Genomic DNA, 26856 nt, shown 5'->3' on the forward strand with positions numbered 1-26856 from the left:
GTCAGCTGTGAACAAGAGAGACACGATCTGTGCTTTTAGGAGATCTAGAGGGGAGGCAGCCTGGGTGGCTCAGCGGTTTAGCGCTGCCTTCAGCCCGGGGCGTGATCCTGGAGACCCTGAATCAAGTCCCACATCGGGCTCCCTGCATGAAGCCTGCTTCTCCCTCTGCCTGTGTCTCTGCTTCTCTGTGTGTGTGTGTGTCTCTCATAAATAAATAAATAAATAAATAAATAAATAAATAAATAAATAAATAAATAAATAAATAAATAAATAAGTGAGTAAATGGAGATCTAGAGGGAGAGAGTGACCACAGCAGGTAAACAGAGTAAAGTGTCATAAATGAATAAATAAATAAATAAATAAATAAATAAATAAATAAATAAATAAATAAATGAAAGGAGATCTAGAGGGAGAGAGTGGCCACAGCAGGTAAACAGAGTAAAATCATCTCAGACAGTGAGGGGTAGGTAAACCCAAGGGATGGAGCGTGGGAGGGAGGGTGAGGTTAAAGTAGCAAGAGCCCCGCCAGGGCTCCCGGGAGACCCCGCCCCCGGCCCCGCCTCCACATTTGCATACGTGTCCCGATTGGCCCGCGGCGGCCGGCCCCACCCCCCGGAGCGGGCGGCTAGGGAAGCGCGGGGCGGACCCCGCCAAGATGCAGCGGCGGCTCCGGGTGTCGCCGGGCGGGCGAGGGGCAGCGCGGGCCGGAGCCGGGCATTGGGCGCCCGCCGCGGGCCCCGCGCGCTCCTAGCGCCCCGGACGTGCGGGCGGACTCCGGCCGTCCTTGCCGCCGTCCCGGCCGCCGTCCCCGCCCCCCCACCCTTTGTGCCGCCGCCGCCCGGGCCCCCGGCCCCTCAGGACCGCGGCCGGGCCGGACCTCGGCTGCGCGCCAGCTCCGCGTGGGCGCCCGGGGGGCAGCCGATGGCGAGGGGGCGCGGCGCGGGCGGGGGCGCTGCAGCCCGAGTGCGCGACGCGGGAGGCCCGGCCCGCCTCCGCCGCATTGTCCCGGGCCCCGCGCCCCGGCCCTGAGCCGCGCCGCCGCAGCGCCCGCCCGCCCGCCGCCCGCCGCCCGCCGCCCGCGGGGCCATGCGGAGAGCCGCCGGCATGGAGGACTTCTCCACGGAGGAGGAGGAGCCCTGGTACGACCAGCAGGACCTGGAGCAGGGTGAGCGCGGGGGGTGTGGGTGCGGCGGGAGAGCGGGGCGCGCCCGGCGACCCCTGTCCGCTTCTCCATTGTTGAGCAGTATCGCCCCGGGGAGGGCTGGGCTGCGCCCGGAGCGCGGACCCCGAAGGGTGATGCGTCTGGAGAATGGGGACCTGGAGAGAGGGAACGCTGCCAGGGAAGACCGGGGCCAGACCCGCGGGGACGTGCAAAAGTGGGGGGAGCGGCCTTCCTCTTTCCCCGAACCGCAGGGGTGTACTTCACCCAGCTCACCCACCCCATCTTGGAGGCAGGGACTGTCCAGGCGCCCCTGGTATTGTTGGGGGCCTGAGTACTGGCTGGAAATCTTTGAAGGCCGAGAGGTGGCTCCTTGGTTATGTTTTGCTGAGAGGAATGGTGTGTGTGTGTGTGTGTGTGTGTGTGTGTGTGTAGCGGAAAGTTATCCCATTCCAAATCCAGTAGCACCCTTCCCTGCCAGGATTCCTGAGCTCTAAGACTCCCAGAAAGTTTCCCCAACTCCCTTACCCTCTACCCAGGGAGTGTATAGGGGTTTGGGGACCCTGCTGGCTAAGAAGCAGCAAAAACTTGGAGTCTCCAATCTGTCTTCCTAAGGGAAAGGGGGTCCCCTGGCCCTTTTGCTCCCAGTCCTATCCCAGATGACTCATGGTTCAGAGGGAACCAGGTTTGGGATTTCTGAGCAATGCACCACACTAGAGCCTGAGTAAAGTGGGAGCTGCCTCCCCCACTCCCATCTGAGGGAGAGAGGGTGGCTGGAAGGGGTTTAGAATCTGGTGATGAGGTGGCCAAGGTGACATCACTCCAGGCAGGGGGCGGAGCTGTGGGACAGGAAGGAGGAGGAGACCTAAGAGGGTCAGGGCCAAGGTCTGCTGGAACAGAGTCAAATCCACCCTCTCTTCCCCCAAAGTGCCTCGTTCTTGGATGGTTTCCTTGCTGGAGTGGCAAGGAAACATGTCCAGGAGAAGTGACCACCGTCACCCAGCAACCCAAGCGAGTGTGGACACAAGTCTGGTTCAGTGTGTACTAACACCCCCTGCTCTGCGTCGGCATCCATGGGGGCCCCAGATGCCTAGCTTTGCCCTCTTGTGAGACATCTACCCAGATCCTGGACTCTTTGTGTCCTGGCCCTGACCCACATCCCCACGTGGCCAGATTTGTTGGTAGATGGGACTGTCCTTATACTCAGAAGCGTGGGTTAATCAGAGCCTCTGGGGGCCAGTATGGGACTGGGGGTGCTGGGCTGAACTCTGTCATACTCTGGAGTCTACCCTCAGCCTCCCTGCTGGAGTGTGATGTCCAGGACTGGCTGTGACACTTTCGTCCCCCATCCTGGGCACCTCTCCCCCTCAATTTTGCATCCCACAAACACCTGTCAGGCTGACACTTAAGTGTCCAACACCATCCTGGGAGCTGGGAATAGTTTCAGCCCTGGCTTCCTGGGTGCACCCGGGCAGGTGGAGGTGGGCCTCTAACTGAGTGTGGGTGTTAGGATGCCGTAAGAGGGCTTCATGGAAGAGGAAGGCCTAGATGGAAAAATTCGAAGCTGAGAGCCTGAGAAGATGGCTTCCCTGGAGGCTGATGCTGATATTGCTGCTGTCTCATTTCATTCCTGCACCCCTAACAAAGTCTCTGGCACGGTGCCCGGCCCAGATGTGGGAGGAAGGAGCCAAAGAGTAGGGGTGGGAGACGACGTGCTGCTTCCGGAGAGCAAGAAGTGTCGAGATTCCAGCTGTGCTGGGCAGCCATGCTCTGGGGCCAACTTAGGGGATGGCCTCATTGGTCTGCGGCAGCCAGCCTTGTCTTGTGGCCCCAGTCGTAGCCAGGACCTGGGAACAAGGAGGGAAACCAGAAATGAGGCAGTGTCGGGAGAAATTGGACTTTTTGACCAAAAACAAATGCCCACTCACCCTGGGCGAGGGCAGAAGGCCCTCTTTCTGCAGTGAGAGCAGAGACAGAGGACCTTCTGCTAGGAAATTCAAAAAGGTTTATGCAAAGGTCCCTCTGAGCTGGAGGGCGAATAGGGGCCGCATGAGCATTTTAGGTGGAAAGGATGCTAAACCAAGGTACAGAGCAACGTGAGAAGACCACACACAGCTAGAAAGTAGGAGCTATCTAGAGTGGCAGGGGTGGGTTCAGGGGAAGTCTCAGACATAGCTACTGTAGCACCACCTCCTAGAGCCCGGCACAGAGAGCCAAATGGCGGGGTGAAGCGTGAGCCGGAGACCGGCTACACTGGGGATCAGGTGCTTGTTGCATCCCACTTCTCTGTACAATCCCCAAATTCTCCCTTGCCCGGCTGCTCCCGGGTTTCCTCCAAGTTGCTCAGGAGGTGTTTTGCTCAGCCAGCCTGGTCTCCCCTCATATTTGTTTCCCCTTGTCCCGTGGGCAGGTCCCAATTCTACTTTCCAGAAGCTTGTCCTTCCAGATGATATTTGACTTGCACGATGTTCTGTCCCAATAGAGGGAAGTGGTTGGGACAAGCAAGGTCCTAGATCCTCACTGTGTTCCTTCTACCCCCTGACACTGGCACCTGTAAAAATAGAAAATGCCATTGATCGTTAGGCACAGGCTCTCTCTCTCTCTCTCTCTCTCTCTCTCTCTCTCTCTGCCCACCTCCCTTCTTGACCTTGGACCAGGCATGGCGGGCCCTGTGGTACGTCTTTCCAGGCTGAGAGAAGGCTGCTGAGTCACAGATTTCAAGTCCTGGGTGCCTGACCTTGAGTCTCAGCCTTGGGCAAGAGCTCTGACATGGCAAGGGGAGGGAGGTGCCCGAACCCCAATTGTGGGAACCCAGAGTTCCTGAGTTCGGGCCCTGAAGGTAAGCAGGAGCCCTGCAGCCCTGCCAGGTGGTAGATTGCCTCCTCCCAGCTGCTTTACCTTTGTCTCCATCCCCTCCCCGCTCCTGTCCCCTGTTCCTTTCCCACCTCTCTGCTCCAGAATCTGTGGCGCCCCACCCTACCCCAACCAGTGGGGACAGTGGAGTTTCAAGGTTTTGTTTTTTTTTTCAAAGACATCCCCTTGCCTCCCAGCCATTCCCTCTCAGGCCTCCAGGGCAGCAATGCACATCAGCAGATGCTTAGAGGACAAAACTGCTATAGTCCACTACAGGAGACCCAGAAAACTCCAGGATCTATGCAGGGGAGGTGCCCATTCAGACTTGGTACCTCCCCTGAGCTTGGTCCAGTGTGACCATTAATCTTGCCATAACAGGCAGTTTATTACTCCAGCTTCTACTTCCTGCTTAGCCAGCTCCCCAGGCCTCCCCCATCCTTGGTCCAGGGGGAGGTGCACCCCCTGGGAACCCAGAACTATCACCAGCCCTCTCCTAGCCTGTGTACTTTCCCCAGCATTTGGCTCCAGGCAGTCCCCTGCTCTGCAGCTTCTAGACTTCTCCTGTGATCCCTCCTGGCAGCTTTGACCAGCTTAGCTTGCATTGTGATCCAGTTTCCCTGAGAAGGTCTCTAAGATTCTCCCCCACCCCAAACAGCTTCTATTGTGTTCCTTTCCTCTCCACCCCTGAGTCACTGGGTGGCCTGGTTACATTCACTGCCTTCACAGCACAAGCTTCTATGTCCCTGGTTTATAGTGACTTGCAGCTGCCCAGCCTGACGGTAGGAATACACACGCAGCTCAGGTGCTCACCTGGAAGGAAGAGCATAACATGCAGTTGTTCTTGCCCTTTCCTCAGCTTGGAACCTGAGGTCTTGAGCTCTAGGTTAAGCTGCAGAAACTCCAAGCAGGTGACCCCTGGAGCTTGTCCCCCAGTGCCAACACTGGCGGTAGCATCAGTAGCAATGGCCTCTTCACAGACCACCTGACAGTTCCCAAAGGAGAAAATCCTGATGACTGTGGCCCTGTGTTCTTTTTCATTTATACCTGAGTTATTTGATACTGTTTGGGGATGAGTCCAACATTCACCATCTTATTACAGAGAATAGGAAGATGGTATGGCTCCCTCGTCACAAAGTAGGGGATGTCTTGCTGGGCTCCCAAATTTCCACCAACCACTAAACATTACATAGGGCTGTAGGTCTATGATGCTCAGATCAAACTTCACACTTTATAGACGGACACCTCTGGACGCCTTCACACTTTTTAGACATTTGCCAAGCTTATAGTTAATAAATTCATATATATCCCCCTTAGTGGTCTGTATCAGGTAACCAGTTTTTCTTGACATCATCATCAGAAGTTAATTGCTCAAAGCTGAAGGTTTTTGTCTGAGATTTATATGATTATTTCTTTTAAGATTTTATTTATTTCAGAGACTGAGGGGAGGAGAAGAGGGAGAAGAAGAGAGACAAGTAGACTCCACCCTGAGCGCTAACCCCGTTGTGGGGCTTGATCTCATGACACTGAGATCAAGACCTGAGCCAAAACCAAGAGTTGGATGCTCGACTGACTGAACCACCTACGCACTCCTGATTTTTTTTTTTTTTTTTTTTTAGTGGCTGTTTAGGAAAGTAGCTTTTGTTTTCTCCAGCTAAGTTATTGCAGCCTTGCTCCAGGATAGCAGCTTTGCACTCCACCAGGAAACATCTTCGGGTGACATCCAGGCACAGGGTGCCACTCATGGCATAGGCCCAACCTGGAGACTCCACTCTGGCTGTTTGAAAACCTTACCTTTATGTGTGGGAGCAGACTCCAGGCTTGTTCTTGACAGGCAGCTTGGCCTTTTGTCCAGGCCCCATGGATAGCCAGGCCCTCTAGTTTCCATCAGGTGATGTCAGTCCGATCCCTAGCCTGGCTGAAAAAGAGCCCGAGACTCTGCTCCTATGCCCACTGGGAGTCACTGCTCTCCTGGGCTCTTCTAAGAAGAAAAGCCCCTTCCCCAGACCTGGCTGGTGCCAAGCTAGGGGCTCAGCTGAAACAACTGTATTTATGAAATTCACTAGGGGGGGCTAGAGAGACCCTCCATGCCCTGGGGAGTCTAGAAGGATCGCTGTCTGGACAGGGAAAGCATTAAAAACCTGAATCCCTGGACCACATCGGCCCCAGCAGAGTTGCCTTTACACATCTTGATCTGGATTTATACCATCAGCCTAGATCAAGGGCTGTTTTAATAAACAACCTCACGGGGCAGCCCCGGTGACGCAGCGGTTTAGCGCCGCCTGCAGCCCAGGGCGTGATCCTGGAGACCCTGGACTGAGTCCCATGTCGGGCTCTCTGTATGATGCCTGCTTCTCCCTCTGCCTGTGTCTCTGCCTCTCTCTTTCTGTCTCTATGAATAAATAAATAAAATCTTAAAAAAAGAAAGAAAGAAAAAGAGAAAGAAAAGAAAGAAAGAAAGAAAGAAAGAAAGAAAGAAAGAAAGAGAAAGAAGAAAAGAAAGAAAAGAAAAGAAAGAAAAGAGAAAAGAAAGAAAAGAAAAGAAAGAAAAGAAAAGAAAAGAAAGAAAAGAAAAGAAAAGAAAAAAAGAAAACAACCTCATGATGGGAAAAAGACCCAAGATTTCCCAGACAGCATTTTTGGCAGAATGATTCAAATAGGCCTACTCTGTGTCCCGGTGATTCTGTTTCTGGGAAAGGATCTTCAGGATGTAGGCAGTGATGTGCACCAAGATCTATGTACTATGAATTTTTGTACAGTTTCTTTTTTTTTTTTTTTAAGATTTTATTTGTTTATTTGAGAGAGAGAGAGAGCACAAGCAGGAGGTGGGGGAGAGAAGGAGAGGGAGAAGCAGACTCTGCACTGAGCAAGGAGCCACCATGGGGATCAATCCTAGGACCCAGAGATCATGACCTGAGCTGAAGGCAGAGGCTTAACTGACTGAGCCACCCAGGCTCTTTTCTTTTTTTCTTTTTTTTAAAAACAGCTTTACTGAGATATAATTTATAGACCAGGTAACTCACTTACTTGAAGTGTACAGCAACACAAAAGTCTCCACATATTCACAGTGAGGTCATCCCTACTGTCAGCTTTAGAATATTTTCATCATTCTGCTTAACTCTTCTTAGAAATAAAAGAAATAATATATTTTCCCTTGATAGTAATAAATATGCTATTCCCTTTGTTTCTAAGAAGAGTGAGGCATATATATGGAGGTATATCTACCCCAAATGTCTAGGTACCTCATACAACTCCAGACCCACTAGAGAGAATTCTTAGGGATTCCAGCACCTGCCACTTCCTCTTAACCCTTCCTCCTCCCCACCACACAGCCCCCCTAAGAACAGGCTAGATCCCCTCCCAGCCTCTCTGACAGTGTTCTTTTGCCTTCTGCTCAGATGGGGAGGGGTAGGTTCCAATCCTGTAGGGTACAAGAATCATGGCTGCTTGGGGGAAGACGATGATGGTTTTGCTGCTCAGGGAAAGGAAGTTTCTGAGAGGGGCATATGTCACCAGAACCAAACGGTACCCAGCCAGAGCCAGGAGACCTGAATTCTGCTTCCAACATGGCTATAACCTTGAGCAGGTCATTCTTCCCTCTCCCTCTCCAGCCTGTCAAATACCACGCACACGCACATGCACACACACCGCAAAATCTAATACCCAGCAAGCCTTTCTGCTCCCTTTCCATCTCAGCAAGATCCTAGTCACCCTTCCAAACCCAGCTTGCAAGATGCCCGTTTCCAGAGGCTCCCCCTGACCCCAGGAAGAGTGATCTCTCTTACCTATCATCCCAGGGCACTTACCCCATGTCTGTTGATTCTCTTAGCACGTTCCGCTCACTCATTCTTTCAAAGATTATTTATTTATTCATTTATTTGAGAGAGAGAAAGGGAGGGGGAGAACATGAGCTGGTGGGAGGGGCAGAGGGAGAAGGAGGCTCCACACTGAGCGAGGAGCCCGATGTGGGGCTCCATCCCAGGACCCTGAGATCATGACCTGAGCCAAAGGCAGATGCTTAACCGACTGAGCCACCTAGGCGCCCCTCACTTATTCTTTCAGAAAATATTTATTATGCACCTGCTCTATGCCGAGTACTGTTCTAGGTCTTGGGATATCAGTGAACAAAAAGGGCAAAACCTCTGCCCTGTGAACTTACAGTTAGTCGGGGGGAGATGAATGAGAAAAATGAGCAAATGGCTTGGTAAGTTAGATGGTGGTATGTGCTAAGGAGAAAAATGAAGCAGAGAGGGAGTGGGAGGTGGGGGAGGGTGTGATTTCAAATCAGTGGTTGGAAAGGGTCTCCTGGAGAAGGTGACAGTTAAGCACAGGTTTGAAGATGGAGAGGGATGAACCCTGGGAGTGGGGAGAGGACATTTCCGACAGAAGCGACAGTGCAAAGTCGAAGCTCCTGGCTTGCATCCCCTCCCAGGCCTGGAGGCTCCCTCGGGGCAGCTCTATGTCCCGGTTATCTTGGGGTCTGCAAAGCATAGCCCACAGTGAATGCTCAGAACATTTATGGAAGTCCTCTGAGCTCGTTCAGCTGCTCACTGTTATTCTCACCCTCTCCACTAGACTTGCACTTGGCCGCGGAGCTGGGAAAGACACTGCTGGAGAGAAACAAGGAGCTGGAGGAGTCTCTGCAGCAGATGTACTCCACCAATGAGGAGCAAGTGCAGGAGATTGAGGTGAGGGGCCACATAGGCCCTGCCTGTGCTCCCCCACCCATTAAGGACCCCTTGGCCCACGGTGCGTTTGTTCAACTTAGAGAAAGATGCTCTCTTAGCAGACACAGCTTTGGCCCAATAGCCTTGTGCAGTTCACAACTGATACAACTATCCCAGGCACCCCTATCACACCACCATCTTTACTCCCCACTCTGCTGCAGACAACTTCCCTAAAGCAAATGTGTTCCCAGAGGTGGGAAGAGGTCCAGGTGAACACATTTCCCCAACCCTGTTCTGAAAGGGTACTCAATCTTCTCCCCTCTAGTACCTAACCAAGCAGCTGGACACGCTGCGGCACATGAATGAGCAGCATGCCAAAGTGTACGAGCAGCTGGACCTGACAGCCCGAGACCTGGAGCTGACCAACCAGAAGCTGGTGCTGGAGAGTAAGGCTGCCCAGCAGAAGATCCATGGGTGAGGGCCGGGTGGCGGGCTGGGGGGCGAACGAGGGAGAGGTCAGGTCGGGTTGCATGTGGGCATATGATCCAGTGGGTGTGACTCGTGCTCTTTCTCCCAGAAGTGCAGGCCTGGGGACCTGGGATGGTAGTGAGATTGCCCTTGTCACTTTTGGGCAGTTTCACATTCAGGCCACAATCCCTCTTAAAGTGCCAGCTCCACACCAGGCTCTGTTTAGGAAATGGGGATACAAAGAGACTGCCCCACCCCCTGGAAGCTCACAGCCCAGGAGGGAAGGCAGGCATGTAAATATTTCATCGTGGTGCAGCATGATAAGTGCTTAAAGGGTGGAGGAGGGACCAAGGTGACACAGAGGAGAATGGTCAGCTCAGCCTGGGAGGCGTGGGAGAAGGGCGTATCCTTGGGCACACAGGGAGTTCTTGTCTGACCTCAGCACCAGGCAGCAGGGTCCAGGGTTGCCCATTTATCCCCAAATCCGAGTCCCTCTTGGGGCACTGCAGTGAGGAAGACTGGCCCCATCCCCTTAAAGCCCCTCCCATGTGTGTCCCCCACCAACTCACCCCACCCTCCCAGGCTGACAGAGACCATCGAGCGCCTGCAAGCCCAAGTGGAGGAGCTACAGGCCCAGGTGGAACAGCTGCGGGGTTTGGAGCAGCTGCGAGTGCGACGGGAGAAGCGAGAACGCAGACGCACCATCCATACATTCCCCTGCCTCAAGGAGCTGTGTACCAGCCCGCGGTAGGTGAGGGTGCCATGGGGCGGGGGGGCAGTCTGGACCCTGCACCATGTCCCCAAGTCCCAGAGGAAGGAGAGGGTGGGCACCAGGCAGCAGGTGGGAATGAGCTGATGCATTGTCAGGCTATTGGAGGGATGGTCCTATTGCCAAAAACCGTCAGCAGCTGGCATTTACTGAATCCTGGCTGCACGCCCACAGCTTTTAGTGATTTCACTCCGTGGCAACACAGTGAGATATGTTTTATCATGCTCACTGCTCAGATGAGGAAACGGAAGCTCAGAGGTTAGGTGAGCTTATCCAAGGTCACCCCGTTAATAAGCTAGAATTTTAACTCAGGAGAAGTTAACACCACACTTTTCAGTTCCCATTAAATCTTTTTTTCTTTTCTTTAGAGAGGAAAATGGGGAGGAGGGACAGAGAGAGAGGGAAAGAGAATCTTATGCAGGCTCCATGGGGGCTAACCAACTGAGCCACTCAGGCACCCCCAGTGGCTCAGTCGGTTGGGTGTCTGACTCGTGGTTTCAGCTCAGGTGATGATCTCATGAGTCTCATGGGTCCTAGATGGAGCCCACAAGGGGCCCCACGCTCAGCGGGGAGTCTGCTGGAAGATTCCCTCTGCCACTCCCCTCCCTGCCCCGCCCCACCCCGCCCTGCCCCACTCATGCACACATATTCTCTTTCTCCCAAATAGGTAAATAAATCTTTAAAAAAATTTTTTTTTCAAATACATATTCTGTACTTAGTGAGTGTTTCAATAAAGGTCCTGGCAGGAGGCAGCTCCTTGCAGAGTAACCCCCGAGGAGCGATTAGTGAAGAGGTGTGGATAAAAGTGTAGGGAAATGACAGGGACACTGCAGTACCCCAGGGCTGCAACAGCAAGAGGCTGTTACCATCCCCAGGCCTGAAGGGGCCAAGGGGAGGGAGGTTACTGGAGGCCAGGAGGTGCTGCGTGGCCAGCACTAACCAGGGGAGGAGCCTGGGGAAGACCTTCCCCGACCTCCCTCTGCTCCTACCCTCTGACTCCCGGTGCCTCTGGCTGGTTGAGCTCAGGAGAGAGCAGAAACCTGGCTGAAGCAGTTCACTGTGGTCAGCCGGCCAGAGCAGAGAGCAGAGAGAGAAAGGGCCGAGAGTGGATCTAGAGGGAATAGTTTCCCCAGAGGCGGGGAGAGATGTTAAGCATGGGGAGGTACCCAGGACCTTGGCCTTGACCTTGACCCGATGTCTGATGGCCCCCTCCCAGGTGTGAGGATGCCTTCCGCCTGCACAGTTCCTCCTTGGAGCTGGGTCCACGGCCCCTGGAGCAGGAGAACGAGCGGCTGCAGACCTTGGTGGGTGTGCTGCGTTCCCAGGTGAGCCAGGAGCGGCAGCGCAAGGAGCGGGCGGAGCGCGAGTACGCGGCGGTGCTGCAGGAGTACTCGGAGCTGGAGCGGCAGCTGTGCGAGATGGAGGGTTGCCGCCTCCGCGTGCAGGAGCTGGAGGCCGAGCTGCTGGAGCTGCAGCAGATGAAGCAGGCCAAGACCTACCTGCTGGGCCGGGAGGACCACCTGGCCGAGGCCCTGCTCGCGCCCCTCACCCAGGCCCCCGAGGCCGATGACCCCCAGCCCGGCAGCGGGGATGACTCTGCTGCCCAGGATGGCGTCTCCTCTCCGGCCGCCTCCCCGGGCCACTCGGTTCGCAAGAGCTGCAGCGACACCGCGCTCAATGCCATCGTGGCCAAAGACCCAGCCAGCCGGCACGCGGGCAACCTCACGCTGCATGCCAACAGCGTGCGCAAGCGGGGCATGTCCATCCTGCGGGAGGTGGACGAGCAGTACCACGCCCTGCTCGAGAAGTATGAGGAGCTGCTGAGCAAGTGCCGGCAGCACGGCGCTGGGGTGCGGCATGCTGGCGTGCAGACCTCACGGCCCATCTCCCGAGACAGCTCGTGGAGAGACCTTCGTGGGGGTGAAGAGGGCCAGGGGGAGGCCAGGGCAGGTGAGAAGAGCCTGAGCCAGCACGTGGAGGCCGTGGACAAGCGGCTGGAGCAGAGCCAGCCAGAGTACAAGGCGCTTTTCAAAGAGATCTTTTCCAGGATCCAGAAGACCAAGGCCGACATCAATGCCACCAAAGTCAAGACGCACAGCAGCAAGTGACCCCTTTCCCGGCCTGCAGCCTCCCCCAGGGTCAGGCCACTGGGCTCCTCATGCCTGGGCCACGCAGCCTTTGGTGAGTGAGGGAGCCCACCAGCAGCAATATAGCCTAGTGGAGGCTGCGTTCTGGCCCAGGGAGCATGTGGGGGACGTAGCTTGTTCTCTGTTCACTTGGGAGGTGGTCAAGGACCTCCACCATCCTGCGTCAGCCTAAAGACGCAGCTAAGAGTTTCAAAGCCAAACATTCCCACTCCCATGGGGATTCCCAGCTCCCTAGCCCTTGGCTTCCCGACCCTGGGCCTTGCTCGCAGATTTGTGGCCAGGCTTCTCTGAAAGCCATTCTGGACCACTTGGCTTTTTTTCTTTTTTTCTTTTTTTCAAGGTTCAGTTTTTTTGAGAGATTTGCAATGCAAGGTCTCCCTGACCCCTTGCCACAACTGGAAACACTTGAAGGGGGATCCCAGAGCCAGCTGTTGCAGGTTCCAGGGGTCTCCTGGACCACCCACTGCTTCTCCCCAGCTGCGACACGCTGTCATTCCTTAGCATCAGCTAAAGGGTTCTGACCAGGTCAGGGACAGCCCCTGCCATGCAGAGCAGAACATCTCAGCCAGGCCCCGAGTGCCCCCCACTCCAGCCACTCCAGCCCTGGTGAGGCGGGCTTCTCCCTGGGGACTCTCAGCCCACTGCAGATCTGTAGCCAATCAGAGGAGGGGAACAGGGAGCCCCTCGGCAGCCATACACGAACAGTACATCCTGCTTCCCTCAGAGCCAGCCTCGGGTTCCAGCCCTGGAAATGCCTTCTGGCCATTAAGCCTTCCAGGAATCTGGGCAGTAGGGAGCCCCCGTCTCTGCACGCCACCTCTGACTTGCCAAGCTTGGCCTCTGCCTGCCCCCATCTCAGGGACCATGATGTGTCTCATTCGCTCCCATGCTCCCCACAGGCCGACCCCCGACCCCTCCTTAGATTATGCCTGCTGCCCCCAGAATGACCCAGGCATATGCCACCAGCCAGTGCTCCCAGCATCTGCCCCTGCCCCTCCCCACTGGGGACTGCCCGATTCCACCCTATACTGAACAGTATTGAAATGGGACCTGGTAGGGAATGTGTCTCCTCTCTCCCATAAAATGCTGTTCTTAAACCTCCCATCTTTTTTTGAGGGGTGGGGGTTTTGAGGACCCAGCTGGGTCACAGGTTAAACCTTTTGTTAAGGCTTCAGAAAGTCCAGCTTCAGCTAAGAGATGTCCAGGCCCCCAGCTTGCCCTAAGCATTTCTCCAGGGTTTCCAGTTCCTTCTGCCACCCATCCTGAGATCCTAGAAATCAGAGGAGCTACACAGCCCGGTGGAAGGCAGCAGCCCTGGCCTCTGTGCTAGGAACCCAGCAGGGACCTTCATGCCTTATCTGTTTCTAAGGGGTAAAGGGGTTTTCTTAACAAGCATGCCCGACCTCCCTGGAGGCGCTTACCCTGCTCTCTGGGCGGCACTGTGATGAGCGCTGTCGGCTGGTCCTTCCGTTCACACATCTTGGAACCCTTTGTCCTTTGGAGCTGGGCAGCTCCCAGCCCTCCGTGTGTCTCTGTCATCTAGGGTGGAGGGGGTAGGGTGGGGAAAGGGCTCCTGCCTGTTTGCTCCCCAGTTCTGTAGCGGCCGACCAGCGTCACCTTTGAAGTATACCCGAGAGAAATATATTTACAAATGCTTTATTCTCTTCTTTAATAAAAAATGCACCAGTATTCTAAAAGCAGAAGTGGCCCTGGAGCCATGGTCCTGTCTTTGTGCATCTCACACACCCACCGTACATCACACAGCTCTGGGGATTGAGGGCAGAGGGGAAGTCCCAAGCTTCACTCCCTTGGGATTTGCAGCCAAACAGCCCAATTACTGAGGGTGTTATCAGGGAACTGGGCAGATAAGGGGTGGTGGTGAAGGAAGCAGATTCCAGGAAGAAGGGGTAGATTTGCCCACTCACTCTGCCTGTCTGCTCAGCCCTTCAGGGAGGAAGGAAGATGGGTCTGGAATAGAATTAGTAAGACTGGATTTCCCACCCCAGTGCTGCAGAGAAAAAAATAAAAGCCACCCAATCCCCGAAAGTAAAAGAAGTTCCTTATCATCCCTTTGCAGCAGCTAACTTTTGTTGTCTGTTGACTTCGTTCCAGGCAGAGTCAACCGTGGGAGGCAGCTATAAAATCTCTGTTCTACTGATGGAGTTTCTGAGGCTTAGGGTTAAGTCAGGAATTCAAAGTCACATAGAAATATTCAAACCCCGAACTGACCAATTCCACTCTGCAATACTGCGCATTCCCTATCTCTTTGTAATATTTAGTTTTAGAGCCAGTTGGACCCCGGGCCCTCCAGAAAAGGAGAAAGGAAAATCCTGTGGGTCCTCTAATTCACAGGCCATGGGGAAGGACTGGTGCCTGCAAGCTCTTCAGGTGCCCGGAATGGCTTGGTGATGCTTTGTCTCTTCCTTTCTTTCTTCTTGCCACTGAATGTCCCCTTCTTGAAGCACCATAGCCTGTGGAGGACCAAGGGGAGGAAGGAAAAGGCTGGCCTCTGCCTTTAGTGCCCACCTTTTGAAGGGAACAGGTGGCACCTCTCAGGCCTGTTTCTTCCAGAAGGGCCTCTATTCTGGATGGTTCACCACAGCAGCAGGTGAGAGGAGCTTGCCAGCTGCTCTTCTCTCCACCCCAGGGTAGCTTGTCTCACTCCTCTACACCCCCCCGCCCTCGTCCAGAATCCAGGCCACCAGATGGCCTGAGCAGGCTGTGTTTATTTGAGGCCATGGAAACCTACAGCTCCTTTTTTCTATTACTCTGGGTCAGGAGCAGGGCTGAAGCCCAGCCTCAGAGCAATAATGCCATGGAATGATGCTGACTTTATTATTCATAATCCCTGAGCTGTTGACCTGAGTGAGTCCCTGGCTTTGCTCCCTGGAGCAGCTTATTCCTGTCACCATAGAGATGCCTCAGTTCCCTCTGAGGTTTTGGGACTAAGACGGGGAGGGACCCAGGAGATTCCCCTTCCAGCCTAGAGCCTGAAAGGCAAGTGAATGTCAATCGCCATTCCCTTCCTAGTTTGCATATACAAAGCCAGGGCCTGGGAAGTAGTTTATTCCTCCCTAGGGGCATATTTTGCTAGGTAATTGTGCTTTTACTAAAAATAAAACACATGGGTGGGTCAAAGGTTGAGCGGTTGAGCGTCTGCCTTTGGCTCAGGTTGTGATCCCGGGATCTGGAATCGAGTCCCACATTGGGCTCCTTACATGGAGCCTGCTTCTCCCTCCGCCTGGGTCTCTGCCTCTCTTTCTGTGTCTCTCATGAATAAATAAATAAATAAAATATTTTTTAAAATAAATAAAAATAAAACTTCATTACAAATAACTAGGATGATTAATCACAAATTGAGCTGTTTTCATTAACCACATTGCCTCTCAACAAAGTAACTTCACCAACAACTCTTTACAAACACTGCTTCCTCTACTTTGAACCTTTCACAGAGTTAGAACTCCTCAGTTTTGAAGTTCATGTCTTAAGAACCCTGCACAAGGGCTCTGCATAGCCTGTCTGTGGCTGCCCAAATCTCCACTCACCTCCCCAGCATTCTTTTATCTCCTGGCTAGGAGAAACTGTCATCATGCCCACAAAGCTGTTTCTTCTGCGAAGGGGTGTGGGTCCGCTTTTAAAAAACATCTCTTTCTCCACCTGCCTGCTTCTCCTCCCATCTGGTATTTGCCTTGTGGAGACTTCACACACCTGCTCAACCAGGATTTGCTTAGACTGCCTTGTGAATGAACCTGAAGTTACTAAAACAGCTCTAGCAGACTTCACCTTTCAAAAACACACTCCCAAAGAACTCACCTTTTTTAAAAAAATATTTTTTTTTTAGGGACATAGGGACATCTGGGTGGCTCAGTGGTTGAACGCCTGCCCCTGGCTCAGGGCGTGATCCTGCAGTCTGGGGATTGAGTCCCGCATCAGGCTCCCTGCATGGAGCCTGTTTCTCCCTCTGCCTGGAAACCTAAAAATAATAATAATAATAATAATTACATATATATAATATATATATTATATATATATATGTATGTATTTGAGAGAGTGAGAGGAGGAATACAAGTAGGGGAGAAGAGGGGGAGAGGGAGAAGCCGACTCCCTGCTGAGCAGGGAGCCCCAGGTAGGACCCAATCCCAGGGCCTGGGGATCATGACCTGAATGGGAGGCAGACGTTCAAGTGAGCTACCCAGACACCCCGAAATAGCTCATCTTACAAACATTTATTGAGTACGTATGATGTGCCAGGTTCTGGGTACTGCAGACCCAGCAGCGAGCCAGTGCCCTCCTGGAGCTTGTTATATTCTGATTGGAGTCAGGCAGTAGACTAAAAATAATAATAAGATTGAAAAAAAAAAAAAAAAGATTGAGTGACGTGAAAGGAAAAAAAGGAGATAAAGCAGCGCAGAGTCAGAGAAAAGGGGATGGAGCCGCACTAGGCCAGGCGGGGCGGGCCTCAATGATGGAGAGCGGTCCTGGAGAAGGGCGCAGCCCCAGAAAAGGAGAGAAGTGATGTTTCGGGGGGACACGGATTCCGGGGGTTCTTCTTGAGAGCCCTCTGGCCGGACAACGTGTTTCCCTCCGCCGCGGCGGGCCTCCGCGCTCCTACCCTGCCTCCCGGAGGAGATGCCGGGGACAGCGGCCCGGGGGCGCGGCTCGCCGCCTCTCTGCGACCCGGGCGGGAACTGACAGCCGCGCGGAACTGAAGTCCCGAGGGAAACAGGCTCGGCGGGACGCGGAAGGAAGCGCCCACCGGAAGTGGCCCGGAGACCCGAACATGGCGGCCGCCGCGTCCCTGCGCTGGGGCCTGAAACGAGCCGGGGCCTGGCTGCTCCCGTCGTCCGCGCGCTGCCCCCGGCGGGCTCTGCACAAGCAGACGGACGGCCCCGAGTTCCAGAGCATCTACAGCCTGGACAAGCTCTACCCGGAATCCCGGGGCTCGGACACCGCCTGGAGGCTCCCGGTGAGCGAGGAGGGCGGGGAGGAAGGGGAGGAAGGGGCGTTTCCCCGCCGCTGCCGGGGGACCTCAGCTTGCCGGGGCCGCATTGGCCGGGCGGGAGCAAACTGGAGCCGCGGGCAGGACGGGGTGGGCGGCGGGAGCGAGCAGGGCCGGGGCCGCGGGACGGGTCCTGCCTCTAGCCCCGCCCCCAGCCCCGCCCCCTGGAGGCCAGGGAGCATTCAGAGTTTCCAAGAGCATCACCCGCTTTTCCGCGTTGGTTACGGGGCCTCCAAAGCGGACGCGAAACCCAGAGGCTGCCAAATCGTTTGGAACCATTTGGGAAGTTACATGGCCCGTAGCTTCTAGGAACCCCAGCGCGCCTGAGGAAACTGGGCTTCTCTTCAAGACGCGTTTATTTCCAGCCCGCTGCGTACAGGCTCTTCGGTCAGGCCCCGGGCAGGAGAGAGAGAGAGGACCTAGCCAGTTCTGGTTGCGTTTCCACCTGCAGGACTGAAAGACAACATGCATTTATTCACTCACCCATTCAACAAACTTCAAATGAAAACATGTTTGTGTGCACTATGCTGGACATGGAGATAGGGAAGTGGAAAAACAAAACAACAACCACAATCTGAGTGTTTGTGGAGCTTATCTTCTAATGGAGGGAGACAATAAATAAAATCAGAAATACAGAGTGTGTGAGATGGTCGTTAAGTACTTTGGAGAGAACAAAGCCTGGAAGGAACAAGTGCTAAGAAAGGGGGAAGGATTGTTGTTTTAAGTAGGATGGTCTAGGAAGGCATCTGGGAAGATGGCATTTGAGTAAGGACCTGGAAGAAGCAAGGCAGTGAGCCAGGGGAATAGTGGGGAGATGAACATCCCTGCAGCCACCTCAAAGTGGTAGATAGCATGCTCCACCTGTTCAAGGAACAGCAAGCAGGGAGGTGTGGCTGAGCAGGGGAGTCAGAGCAGGTGAAGCTGAAGAGGAGAGGGATGGGATGGGGCAAGGCCTGTTCACTGGGTTAATAGGCCTTTAGCTTTACTCTGAATGCCATGGAATCTATGGAGGATTTGAGGCAGAGGCGTCCAGCTTAGTTTTACAAGGATCACTCTTGAGCTCAGTTGGTGGAGCGTGCAACTTGGGGTTGTGAGTTCAAGCCCCATGTTGGGTGTAGAGGGTACTTAAAATTAAAAAAGAAAAGTAAAGAAACAAGGATCACTTTCATAGAGCCTTACAGTGTGGACTGTAGAATGGCAAGAACAAGAAGGCCACTTACAAGATCGCAGTAACACAGCCAAGAGATGATAAGCAGAGAGGAGGCACTATGACTCATAAGAATTGGTCAGGTGTTAGGTATATTCTGAAACAAAAGCCTGTAGGATTTTCTGATGTATTTTCTATAAGAAGTGTGAATAAGGGGGAATCCCTGGGTGGCTCGGCGGGAATCCAGGATCACGCCCCACGTTGAGCTCCCTGCATGAAGCCTGCTTCTCCCTCTGCCTATGTCTCTGCCTCTCTCTCTCTCTCTCTCTGTCTCTCATGAATAAATAAATAAAATCTTTTAAAAAAAAGTGAGAATAAGAGAAGAATTGAAGTCTGAGGTGGAAGAATTGAGTTGCCATTAGTGGAGATGAGAAAGTTGTTTGTTCTTTCTCATTCAACAAAAAGTATATTGTGTACCTACTTGTGTCAGGCACTGTTTGAAGCATTGCAGATAAAACAGAGGCCTTGCGTCCTGGAGGTGATGTTCTAATGGAAGGAGCAGACAGTAAAGAAATGAGGAAGACACATCGGGTAGCAAGGAGAAATAATGACAGACCAGGGTGCTGCCAGAGAGTTTGAACCAGGAAATTGGAAGTGATGAACATAGACGATATTTGCATCAACACAGATGCAGTGCTCTAGGGAAAGGAGTAGGATAGAGAAGAGAAAGGCTTCCAGGGGCATGTCAGTGTTTAAAAGTTGCAAAAAGCAAGCAAAAGAACATGGGAAAGTCATAGGGAGGTAATAAGGAAGCTGGTGAGGATAGCTCAGGAAGAGGGAGAACAGGCCCTGAGGAAGCTGGGGCCTGGAGTCTTCTGTGCTACAGAGAGTGCAGGGGGATGAGGATTTCACTCCCAAGTCATTCTAGGATGAAAAGGAATGAAGCCGGGAGGGGGGGGCCATGTGGACATGGGATACCATGAGTTTGGGTGGCCAGAAGAGCCTCAGAAGGCCTGTGGACATGGGGCTCACAGACTTTACTACTCAGAAACAGCACAGGAGAGACACGGAGGTGAGAAGTCCTGGAGTGAGTAGTTCCATTTGACACAAACTATCTAGGCAGATGGCCTCTCACGTGAGCCCCTGTGGCCCAGGAAGGAACAAGGTGGCCCACCAGGTTTGTTGCTCTGGGTTAGTAGAGCGTGTTCCTTTTGGAGTCTGTCTGAGGCACATGTACTGTGGAGCCTGCCTTGCTTCCAAGGAGCCAGGCCCCTGATGGTTGGTACCCAATGCTAGCTAGCTAAGGCTGGAGATGTCAGTTCCAGTTTCCTAGTAGAGTGTTTCAGAGGTGGTACCTCTGGAGCCTGGGGAAACTTTTTCTGTCATCCTGATATGATTTTGCTGCGGACCTGAAAATAGTTGTATTACATTTGCATTGTGGCTTTACGTCCTTTCTTTGATTGCCCTGGACCAGTTAGGAGTCACAGAGCAGGTAATGTTAATTTGATACTGTGTATGTTACATTGCAGGATGATGCAAAGCAAGCCAATAATGACATTCCACTAGGTAAGTAATTTTATTTTATAAAAAAATCAGTCACTTCCCCCACTCCTCAACATTCCCTCCAGAAAAAAAAAAAAAAAAAAAAACATTCCCTCCAGATCTTTCCAGCTTAACAAAAATAAACTGTCTTTTGGTGTGCAAAAGCAGAATCCTCTCAGTGCTCTTTAGAAGGCCAAAAAATGGTGGTATAGCAACTCTAGAGTGTTGCGTAGAGTACATGTGCGAGCTCTTGATGATCTTGCGGCATGGGCCAGTATCTACTGTAGATGAGTGGATGGTTATTTGGAAGAAGTTAAGCTGCAGGGAAGCCTGGGTGGCTCAGCGGTTGGGCGCCTGCCTTTGGCTCAGGTCATGATCCCCGGATCTGGGATCGAGTCCTGCATCGGGCTCCATGTGAGGAGCCTGCTTCTCCCTCTGCCTGTGTCTCTGCCTCTCTCTGTGTCTCTCATGAATAAATAAATAAAATCTTAAGGGATCCCTGGGTGGCGCAGCGGTTTGGCGCCTGCCTTTGGCCCAGGGCGTGATCCTGGAGACCCGGGATCGAATCCCACGTCAGGCTCCCGGTGCATGGAGCCTGCTTCTCCCTCTGCCTGTGTCTCTGCCTCTCTCTCTGTCTCTCTGTGACTATCATAAATAAATAAAAATTTAAAAAAAAAAAAAATTGGATATGAGGACTGGCTTGAGAAATGGCAAAGAAAGGGCAGACTTGGTGGCTGGGGAACAGAAGGGTGGGACTTCTCCCTGTAAACTGTTTGCATAACTTTAGAATTGTGTGCAATACAAGGCAAGGCCTAACAGGCAGAGCCTGGGAAACAACAAGCCTTTTTTTAGAATCAGAGAGTTTGTGACATCCACAGACAGTGAAAGGAGTAATAGCCATAGGTGCCGGCTCCTTGTAGCCCCTGTTCAGGGTGACACAGAAACAAAGAGGCTAGTTAACTGAGACACAAAGAAGAGGCCACTCTGTGGCCTAGGAGCTGGTGCCTTGCTGCAACTAGCAGTTTGGTCGCCGTCAGCTATGCCTTGAGGAGTACTTGTGGCTGGAGGTGGCAAGAAAGCCCGTCTCATCAGAACCAAAGGCAAAGAGATGGTCTCCTGACAGCCTCCAGGGAGATAGGTGGGAACCAGCCATGTTGCAGCTCCTCACTTGTCTCAGGTGCTCTTGTGTTGGGGGGCCTCACAGACCTTTTTGAAAGACAGACCCTGCCCTGGCAGCCTCTGTGGATACAGGCAAGGTTGCCGACACGGTGCTGGAACTGTCCCCCTACAGTACCATGCATTCCTCACCTATGCAGAGAAATGAATTGATTTGATTTTTCAAGAGGAAGGAGGTCTCTAGGGGCACCTGGGTGGCTCAGTCAGTTAAGTGTCCAGCTCTTGATCTCAGTTCAGGTCTCAAGCTCAGGGTTGTGAATTCAAGCCCCACACTGGGCTCTGTGCTACGCATGGAGCTTACATTTTAAAAAAAGGAGTGGGGGATGCCTGGGTGGCTCAGTGGTTTAGCGCCTGCCTTTGGCCTGGGACATGGTCCTGGAGTCCCACATCGGGCTCCCTGCATGGAGCTTGCTTCTCCCTCTGCCTGCGTCTCTGTCTCTCTCTCTTTCTCTGTGTCTCTCATGAATGAATAAATAGAATCTTAAAAAATATATATAGACGGGCGCCTGGGTGGCTCAGTCGGTTAAGCATCTGACTTCAGCTCAGGTCATGAACCCAGGGTCCTGGGATGGAGCCCTCCATCGGGCTTCTTGCTCAGCTGGAAGTCTGCTTCTTCTTCTCCCCTCTGCCTCTCCTGCTGCTTGTGCTCTCTCTGTCTCTCAAATGAATAAATAAAATCTTTTTAAAAAGGGAACAAAGTCTCAGAAGCAGTCCTGAGATGGGCCACCACTGCCCATCAAGGCCTGCTCTCCACTGCCTTGGGGCCAGTTCTTTGCCACCCATACCTCTTGCAGCTCCATCCAGTCTTCTGAAATCTTCCCACTACCATGTCTTCCCCACTTTCCTCAGACACTGTGAGTCTGTTTCCCACGAATTACAAAAACAGAAGGAAGGAACCTCATTTTACATTTTACAGACAAACAAACCTGAGGCCCAGAGAAGCAGAGGGACTTTGCCAAGATCATAGTGATAGAAGCAAGGTTCCCAGCTCCAGTTCAAGTACACTTTCATCCAGAGGATGTTTCTACACGCTGACAGGGCACTGGACCACACACTGAATATCTGTCCCCTTGCAGCTTACAGTCTGTGGGGATCCCACATCCACCACATTTTGAAATAAACAACAGTAAACTAAGTTTGTCCCTTAGTTTGAGCTTTTGTGTCTGTGCTTTAAAACAAACAAATTGTGGGGCACCTGGGTGGCTCAGTGGTTAAGCATCTGCCTTTGGCTCAGGTCAGGATCCCAGGGTCCTGGGATCGAGTCCCACATCAGGTTCCCCACAGGGAGCCTGCTTCTCCCTCTGCCTATGTGTCTGCCTCTCTCTGTCTCATGAATAAAAAAATCTTAAAAAAAAAAAAAAAAGGCAAAAAACTTGGGGCAGCTGGATCTAGTGAGATGGACTGGACCAGAAGCAGACAACCCAGGTCATGATTTTACAGCCTCTACTGTGACCCTAGGAAGGGTACTTACTCTTGATTTTAGTTTTGACATCTGTGAATAATCTCTGACTTTACTGCTCTGAATGTTACATTAGTATATGTAAAAGCCATTGAAAGTGGGGTGTAATGGGGATAGTGATGTTGATAATAAATTAACAGTTTGTGCATTTTGCCATGGAATAATTTTTTTTTTTTTTTTTTTTTTTGGTGTGTGTTCTGTTTTTATAGATCGTTTGACGATATCTTATTGTCGGAGTAGCGGTCCTGGGGGCCAGAATGTTAACAAAGGTACAAGGCACCTTGTTTTCTTTCATTTTAAAACTTGGCTGGGAGATGTACTTGAGTTCTGTGCTTACATTCATATGGGATAAAGGGATTTTTTTTAGCAGAAGCTCAAATACCACCAGTTTATAATAATCCTCTTTATTCTTTTGAATGTGGTCTGATCCTTAGACTCTCAGCTGTGGGTTGCTAGGACTAGGGTTGGCTTGTGGGCCTAAACAAAGGGAAATCACAGTGTGAGTTGGCAGCCAGAGAACAGGTTTCCTTCCTTCTCATGGAACCCATCCCCCATTCTTTTCAGACCCACTAAACTGTAAGAGAAGCACTGAGCATTTAGTTCCTGGAAGTTACTTTTTGTCCAGAAGTGCCTCGCTATGTTTGCAGGCTCATTCCATCACCAACTTTGCATCCCGAAGTTGACACAGGACAGAAACGTCCTTGGATGGATGTCTTGTCTCCCTGTTTCAGGATCATCACCAGCCACAGGGTGCAGAGCCTACTTGAGAATCTCAGTGACCGGTGCTCTCTCATCCCTTTATTCACAGTGAATTCCAAGGCTGAAGTCAGGTTCCATTTGGCAACCGCCGAGTGGATCGCAGAGCCCGTGCGGCAGAAGATAGCCATCACGGTAACCACGGACTCCTTTTTCTGTAATCCCTCAGTTGCATTTAAACCTTTACTCTGTAGAACTCAGGTTTTGCCTTTGTTCTCTGCAGCATAGAAATAAGATCAACAAGTCAGGAGAGTTGATACTCACCTCTGAATGCAGCCGCTACCAGTTCCGAAATCTGGCAGATTGTCTTCAGAAAATTCGAGACATGATTGCTAAGGCCAGCCAGACAGCTACGGAGCCATCCAAAGAAGATGCTTTATTACATAGGCTCAGGTGCCAGAAAGTGCCCCAAGCTCCTCTCAACTGATTCTTTGGGGGTTGAGGGGTCACAGCACAGAGGAGACAGGAGGTAGGGGGAGGGCACGACTTCCCAGCAGAAGGTGGGGAAGCTCTGGGAGTGAGAGAGGCCTCCTACCCGAGTGGGGCCCCCACAGTGCTGATCTGCTGCTCTGCTTCCCACCCTGCTGCTAGCAACTGTCATCACTTTGAAAAGCATCGATGGGGCATCTGGGCCTAATTGCAGTCTTTTTGTTTTCAGGATAGAAAACATGAATCGGGAGAGGCTGAGAAAAAAGCGAATAAATTCTGCCATAAAAACAGGCAGGAGGGTGGACATGGACTGAAGTCCCCTCCTGAGCCACTCGGCCCTCTCTGGGGGTCCAAGCTGCAGCAGCCCAGAGCCTGACACCGGCAGGAGACCTGAGAATGTTCATTTGGAAAGAGGGATGCAGGCCTGAGTTGCAAAGGTCTTCATAGGCAATCACGTGTTATCGAACCTTAATTATCCATTTCATGTATTAGCTGCAGTAAAACTCTGCAATAAATGCGATAGGCTTCACCTCATGCAGAATGCTTCAGAACAGAATTCCAACCTTTTCTGTCCATTGAAATCTGCCTCACAATTGTGGAGCGCACTGGTCAGCGGGGGGAAACAACAATGAGCTGCGGTGTCTGCACTCAGGGAACATACCTGGGGTGGGAGGGCTGAGACAGGTTAGCAGACCTCTGAGGGTGAGGGGGCTTGAAAAGGGAATAGAATCTTAGTAGAGGTGGGGAGGGACATGCCAGTTGGAGGGAACAGCATGAATATGGGAAAAGAAAAGGCTGGGGTGGAGAACCCAAGGAAGCTATCTGAATGATGGATTCGAGCCAGGGGGTTGTGGGAGGTGAGTCTGGAAAGGGAGACAGAAGCTCAGTGTGGAGACTCAAATTCAAGTTCAAGAGTTTAGATTTTAAGAAATGTAGGTGACAAGGAGGGGCGCCTGGGTGGCTCAGTCAGTTAAGCATCCAACTCTTCGTTTTGGCTCAGATCAGGATCTCAGGGTCATGCACTCAGCAGTGAGTCTGCTGGCGCCTCCTCCTGCTTGAGCACACATGTGCATGCTCCTGTGCACGTTCTCTCTCTCTCTCTCTCAAATAAAATCTTTTAAAAAAGAAATGTAGGTAAAGGGGAACTGCTGAGATTCTCAAGTGGGAAGGAGTACCACGTGTTAGGGACTGTCACATGCTGTGGGGTTTTAGAGGCAAGAAAAGAACGAGTTGGAACTGAAAATAGGTTTTTGCAATCCTCTGGGTATGGGAAGCACCCAGGCCAGCATAGCTATAGCAGCTCACTCTGGTGTGTATTAATTTATTAGAATGTTCTCTATAATTTTGACCTAGTTCACTCGTTCAGCAGATACTGCATTGTGATGCTCTAAATGCCAGATAATTAGCTGTAGTAGTATATACACTTGATGTGAGCAGGGCCCTCATCAACAAAGGGGTAAAAACTTACTGATAAATGACTAGCAAGAGTCCCCTCAATAGACTCAGAGCCCAGGAGGGGATGAAGCTCATATGCAAGACGGTGCAACGTTGATTTGTTTATTCGTTAACAAATAGTGAAAGCCAGGCACTGGTGAAGTCCCAGGGACTCAGCAATGAACAAAAGGAGTCCTTTCTGAGGCACCTGAATGGCTCAGTCAGTTAAGCTGTCTGCCTTCAGGTCATGATCCTGGGGTCCTGGGATCCAGCCGTGCATCGGGCTCCCTGCTGAGCAGGGTCTGTTTCTCCATCTCTCTCTGCTGTTCCCCCTGCTTGTGCTCTCTGGCTCGCGCGCTCTATCAAATAAGTTTTTTTTTTTAAAAAAAAGCTCTTTCTTCCAGACAATTTACATTCGATCAGGTGATGATAAAAGCTGAGAAGAAAAATGGATTCCTGTTACGGTAACAACCTAAAATGTAGTAAATAATTTGTCTGAATAGGCTCTGGGAACCAGAGAAGCAACTAGTTCCAGCTTGAGGGTCAGAGAAAATAAACTTGCTTGCAGTGCTTGAGATGGGGAGGAAGGAGGGGAGGGGCAGTCATGCAAACAAGGTAAGAGCTTAAAATGTGACAGCTAGGACATTTAGACTACCTCTGCAGAGGCTGTCGGGAAGGTATCTGCGAATGGACAAGGAGAGTGAAGGGAGATGAGCATAGGCTGGCGGACTGACCCATGTAGGAGGCAGGGACCCATCCTTGGAACTAGGGCAGTGGCAACAAGAAAGGAGAGCCACTACTAGCAGGTGCAAAAGGATGATGGAGACAGAAGATGGCCCCAGGTGGAGCATGGAGCAGGTGTGTGTCACACGGGTGATGCTGCGTATGGAGACAGGGGAGGCACAAAGGGTGCAGCCTCGGGAGGATGCTGGGATGGAGGATGGTGGGATGAGAATGGCTTTGCCTGTGAGGAGCTGACTCGTGCGGCCTGAGGAGGATCGCACCGAGGTGAGCCCAGGAGAGGGGGTGGAGGCCTGGGGCGGCGAGTGAGGGTGCGGTTGGAGGATGCGGGATGGAGCGCAGAAGCAGAGTGCTGCGGATGGTAAGAGCCATGGAGGACAAGCAGCGCAGAACCTGGGGACATGCTGGGTTAGATGGCGGCAGCAGGGGAACCAGGAAAAGCATCCCTGTGGGCTGACCCTGGAACACAGTGGTGGACCCAAGAGGCCCCCAGAAAACACTGGTGACACAGGAAGGGACCTGGAAAGGCATTTGGGATACACTGGAGGGAATGAAAAGATAACAGGCTGGGGGACAGGGAGTAGAGCACAGGGATAGGATCCATCCTTAAAAAGGGCGGAGGGCTGGGCTGCCTGGCTGACTCGGGTAGAGCATGTGACTCTCGGGTCCTCAGTTCGAGCCCCACTTTGGCAGTGGAGCCTACTAATAAAACAATTGTTTTTTAAAAAAGGCAGAGGACCAAAGAATGAACACAGGTGACTGCCCAAGCCAATGGCTCCGTGGAGTCCTAGTTGAAAGCAACGCAAAACTGCTTTCGGGTGAGGAAAGGATTTAGCGGGAGGAGGAGGTGGCTGAGCGGAGGCGGCACAAGGAGCCTCCTGGAGGGACTTTGGTTAAGGTAAAGGGGCGCAGGTCAAGGCAGGGGACTGGAGCCAGGTGGGCCCAACTCCCCCCTCTTGCTGAGGTTAGGGGAGGAAGAGGTGAGTTTCTGCAGACTTTCCACATGTCGGAGAGATTAAAACAAAAAAGGTGTCCACACCCCCTGTGCCCTGGGTGCTTGGAGACGGGAGAGGCAGGTTCTCGACGCAGGCACGACGGGGACTAACAAACAGC

The 26856-nt window shown here is 52.5% G+C and overlaps 2 protein-coding genes and 2 long non-coding RNA genes across 5 annotated transcripts in view; 2 read left to right on the plus strand and 2 right to left on the minus strand.

Annotated features, from left to right (window-relative positions):
- The first annotated feature begins 1007 nt into the window (after positions 1-1007).
- On the plus strand, positions 1008-13757 carry CDR2L (cerebellar degeneration related protein 2 like). 2 transcript variants are annotated; one of them, XM_072781611.1, is made up of 5 exons: positions 1008-1165; positions 8585-8697; positions 9002-9150; positions 9727-9891; positions 11130-13757. In XM_072781611.1, exons 1-5 carry the CDS (start codon positions 1087-1089, stop codon positions 12019-12021), a joined length of 1398 nt encoding a protein of 465 aa, XP_072637712.1. In that variant the 5' UTR covers positions 1008-1086; the 3' UTR covers positions 12022-13757. The 2 variants fall into 2 exon arrangements, with proteins under 2 accessions (XP_072637712.1, XP_072637713.1); XM_072781612.1 differs by lacking the exon at positions 1008-1165 and adding an exon at positions 3815-3998.
- On the minus strand, positions 13162-17039 carry LOC140607164 (uncharacterized). Its single transcript, XR_012009305.1, has 3 exons — positions 16673-17039; positions 15874-16033; positions 13162-14531 (listed from the first exon to the last, which is right to left on the minus strand). It is a non-coding gene; the product is annotated as an uncharacterized lncRNA (long non-coding RNA).
- Positions 16799-24102, plus strand: MRPL58 (mitochondrial ribosomal protein L58). The gene is made up of 6 exons (XM_072781615.1): positions 16799-17026; positions 19736-19772; positions 22593-22652; positions 23192-23274; positions 23363-23532; positions 23798-24102. Exons 1-6 carry the CDS (start codon positions 16841-16843, stop codon positions 23880-23882), a joined length of 621 nt encoding a protein of 206 aa, XP_072637716.1. The 5' UTR covers positions 16799-16840; the 3' UTR covers positions 23883-24102.
- LOC140607168 (uncharacterized) overlaps positions 23405-26856 on the minus strand; it is a 4180-nt gene continuing 728 nt past the window's right edge. Inside the window, exon 2 of the long non-coding RNA XR_012009308.1 lies at positions 23405-25438. This is a non-coding gene — a long non-coding RNA (uncharacterized lncRNA). The remainder of the gene's footprint in view (positions 25439-26856) is intronic.

The sequence above is a fragment of the Canis lupus genome, chromosome 16 (assembly GCF_048164855.1).
Source record: "Canis lupus baileyi chromosome 16, mCanLup2.hap1, whole genome shotgun sequence".
NCBI classification, from domain to species: Eukaryota; Metazoa; Chordata; class Mammalia; order Carnivora; family Canidae; genus Canis; species Canis lupus.

Bases quoted from the DNA above. Each gene is read 5' to 3' on its own strand.
- CDR2L (XM_072781611.1), top strand. From the start codon at position 1,087: ATGCGGAGAGCCGCCGGCATGGAGGACTTCTCCACGGAGGAGGAGGAG. The intron at 8,698-9,001 runs GTGAGGGGCCAC...TCTCCCCTCTAG, and splicing joins AGCAAGTGCAGGAGATTGAG to TACCTAACCAAGCAGCTGGA. The intron at 9,151-9,726 runs GTGAGGGCCGGG...CCACCCTCCCAG, and splicing joins GCCCAGCAGAAGATCCATGG to GCTGACAGAGACCATCGAGC.
- MRPL58 (XM_072781615.1), top strand. From the start codon at position 16,841: ATGGCGGCCGCCGCGTCCCTGCGCTGGGGCCTGAAACGAGCCGGGGCC. The intron at 17,027-19,735 runs GTGAGCGAGGAG...GTTACATTGCAG, and splicing joins ACACCGCCTGGAGGCTCCCG to GATGATGCAAAGCAAGCCAA. The intron at 22,653-23,191 runs GTACAAGGCACC...CTTTATTCACAG, and splicing joins GGGCCAGAATGTTAACAAAG to TGAATTCCAAGGCTGAAGTC.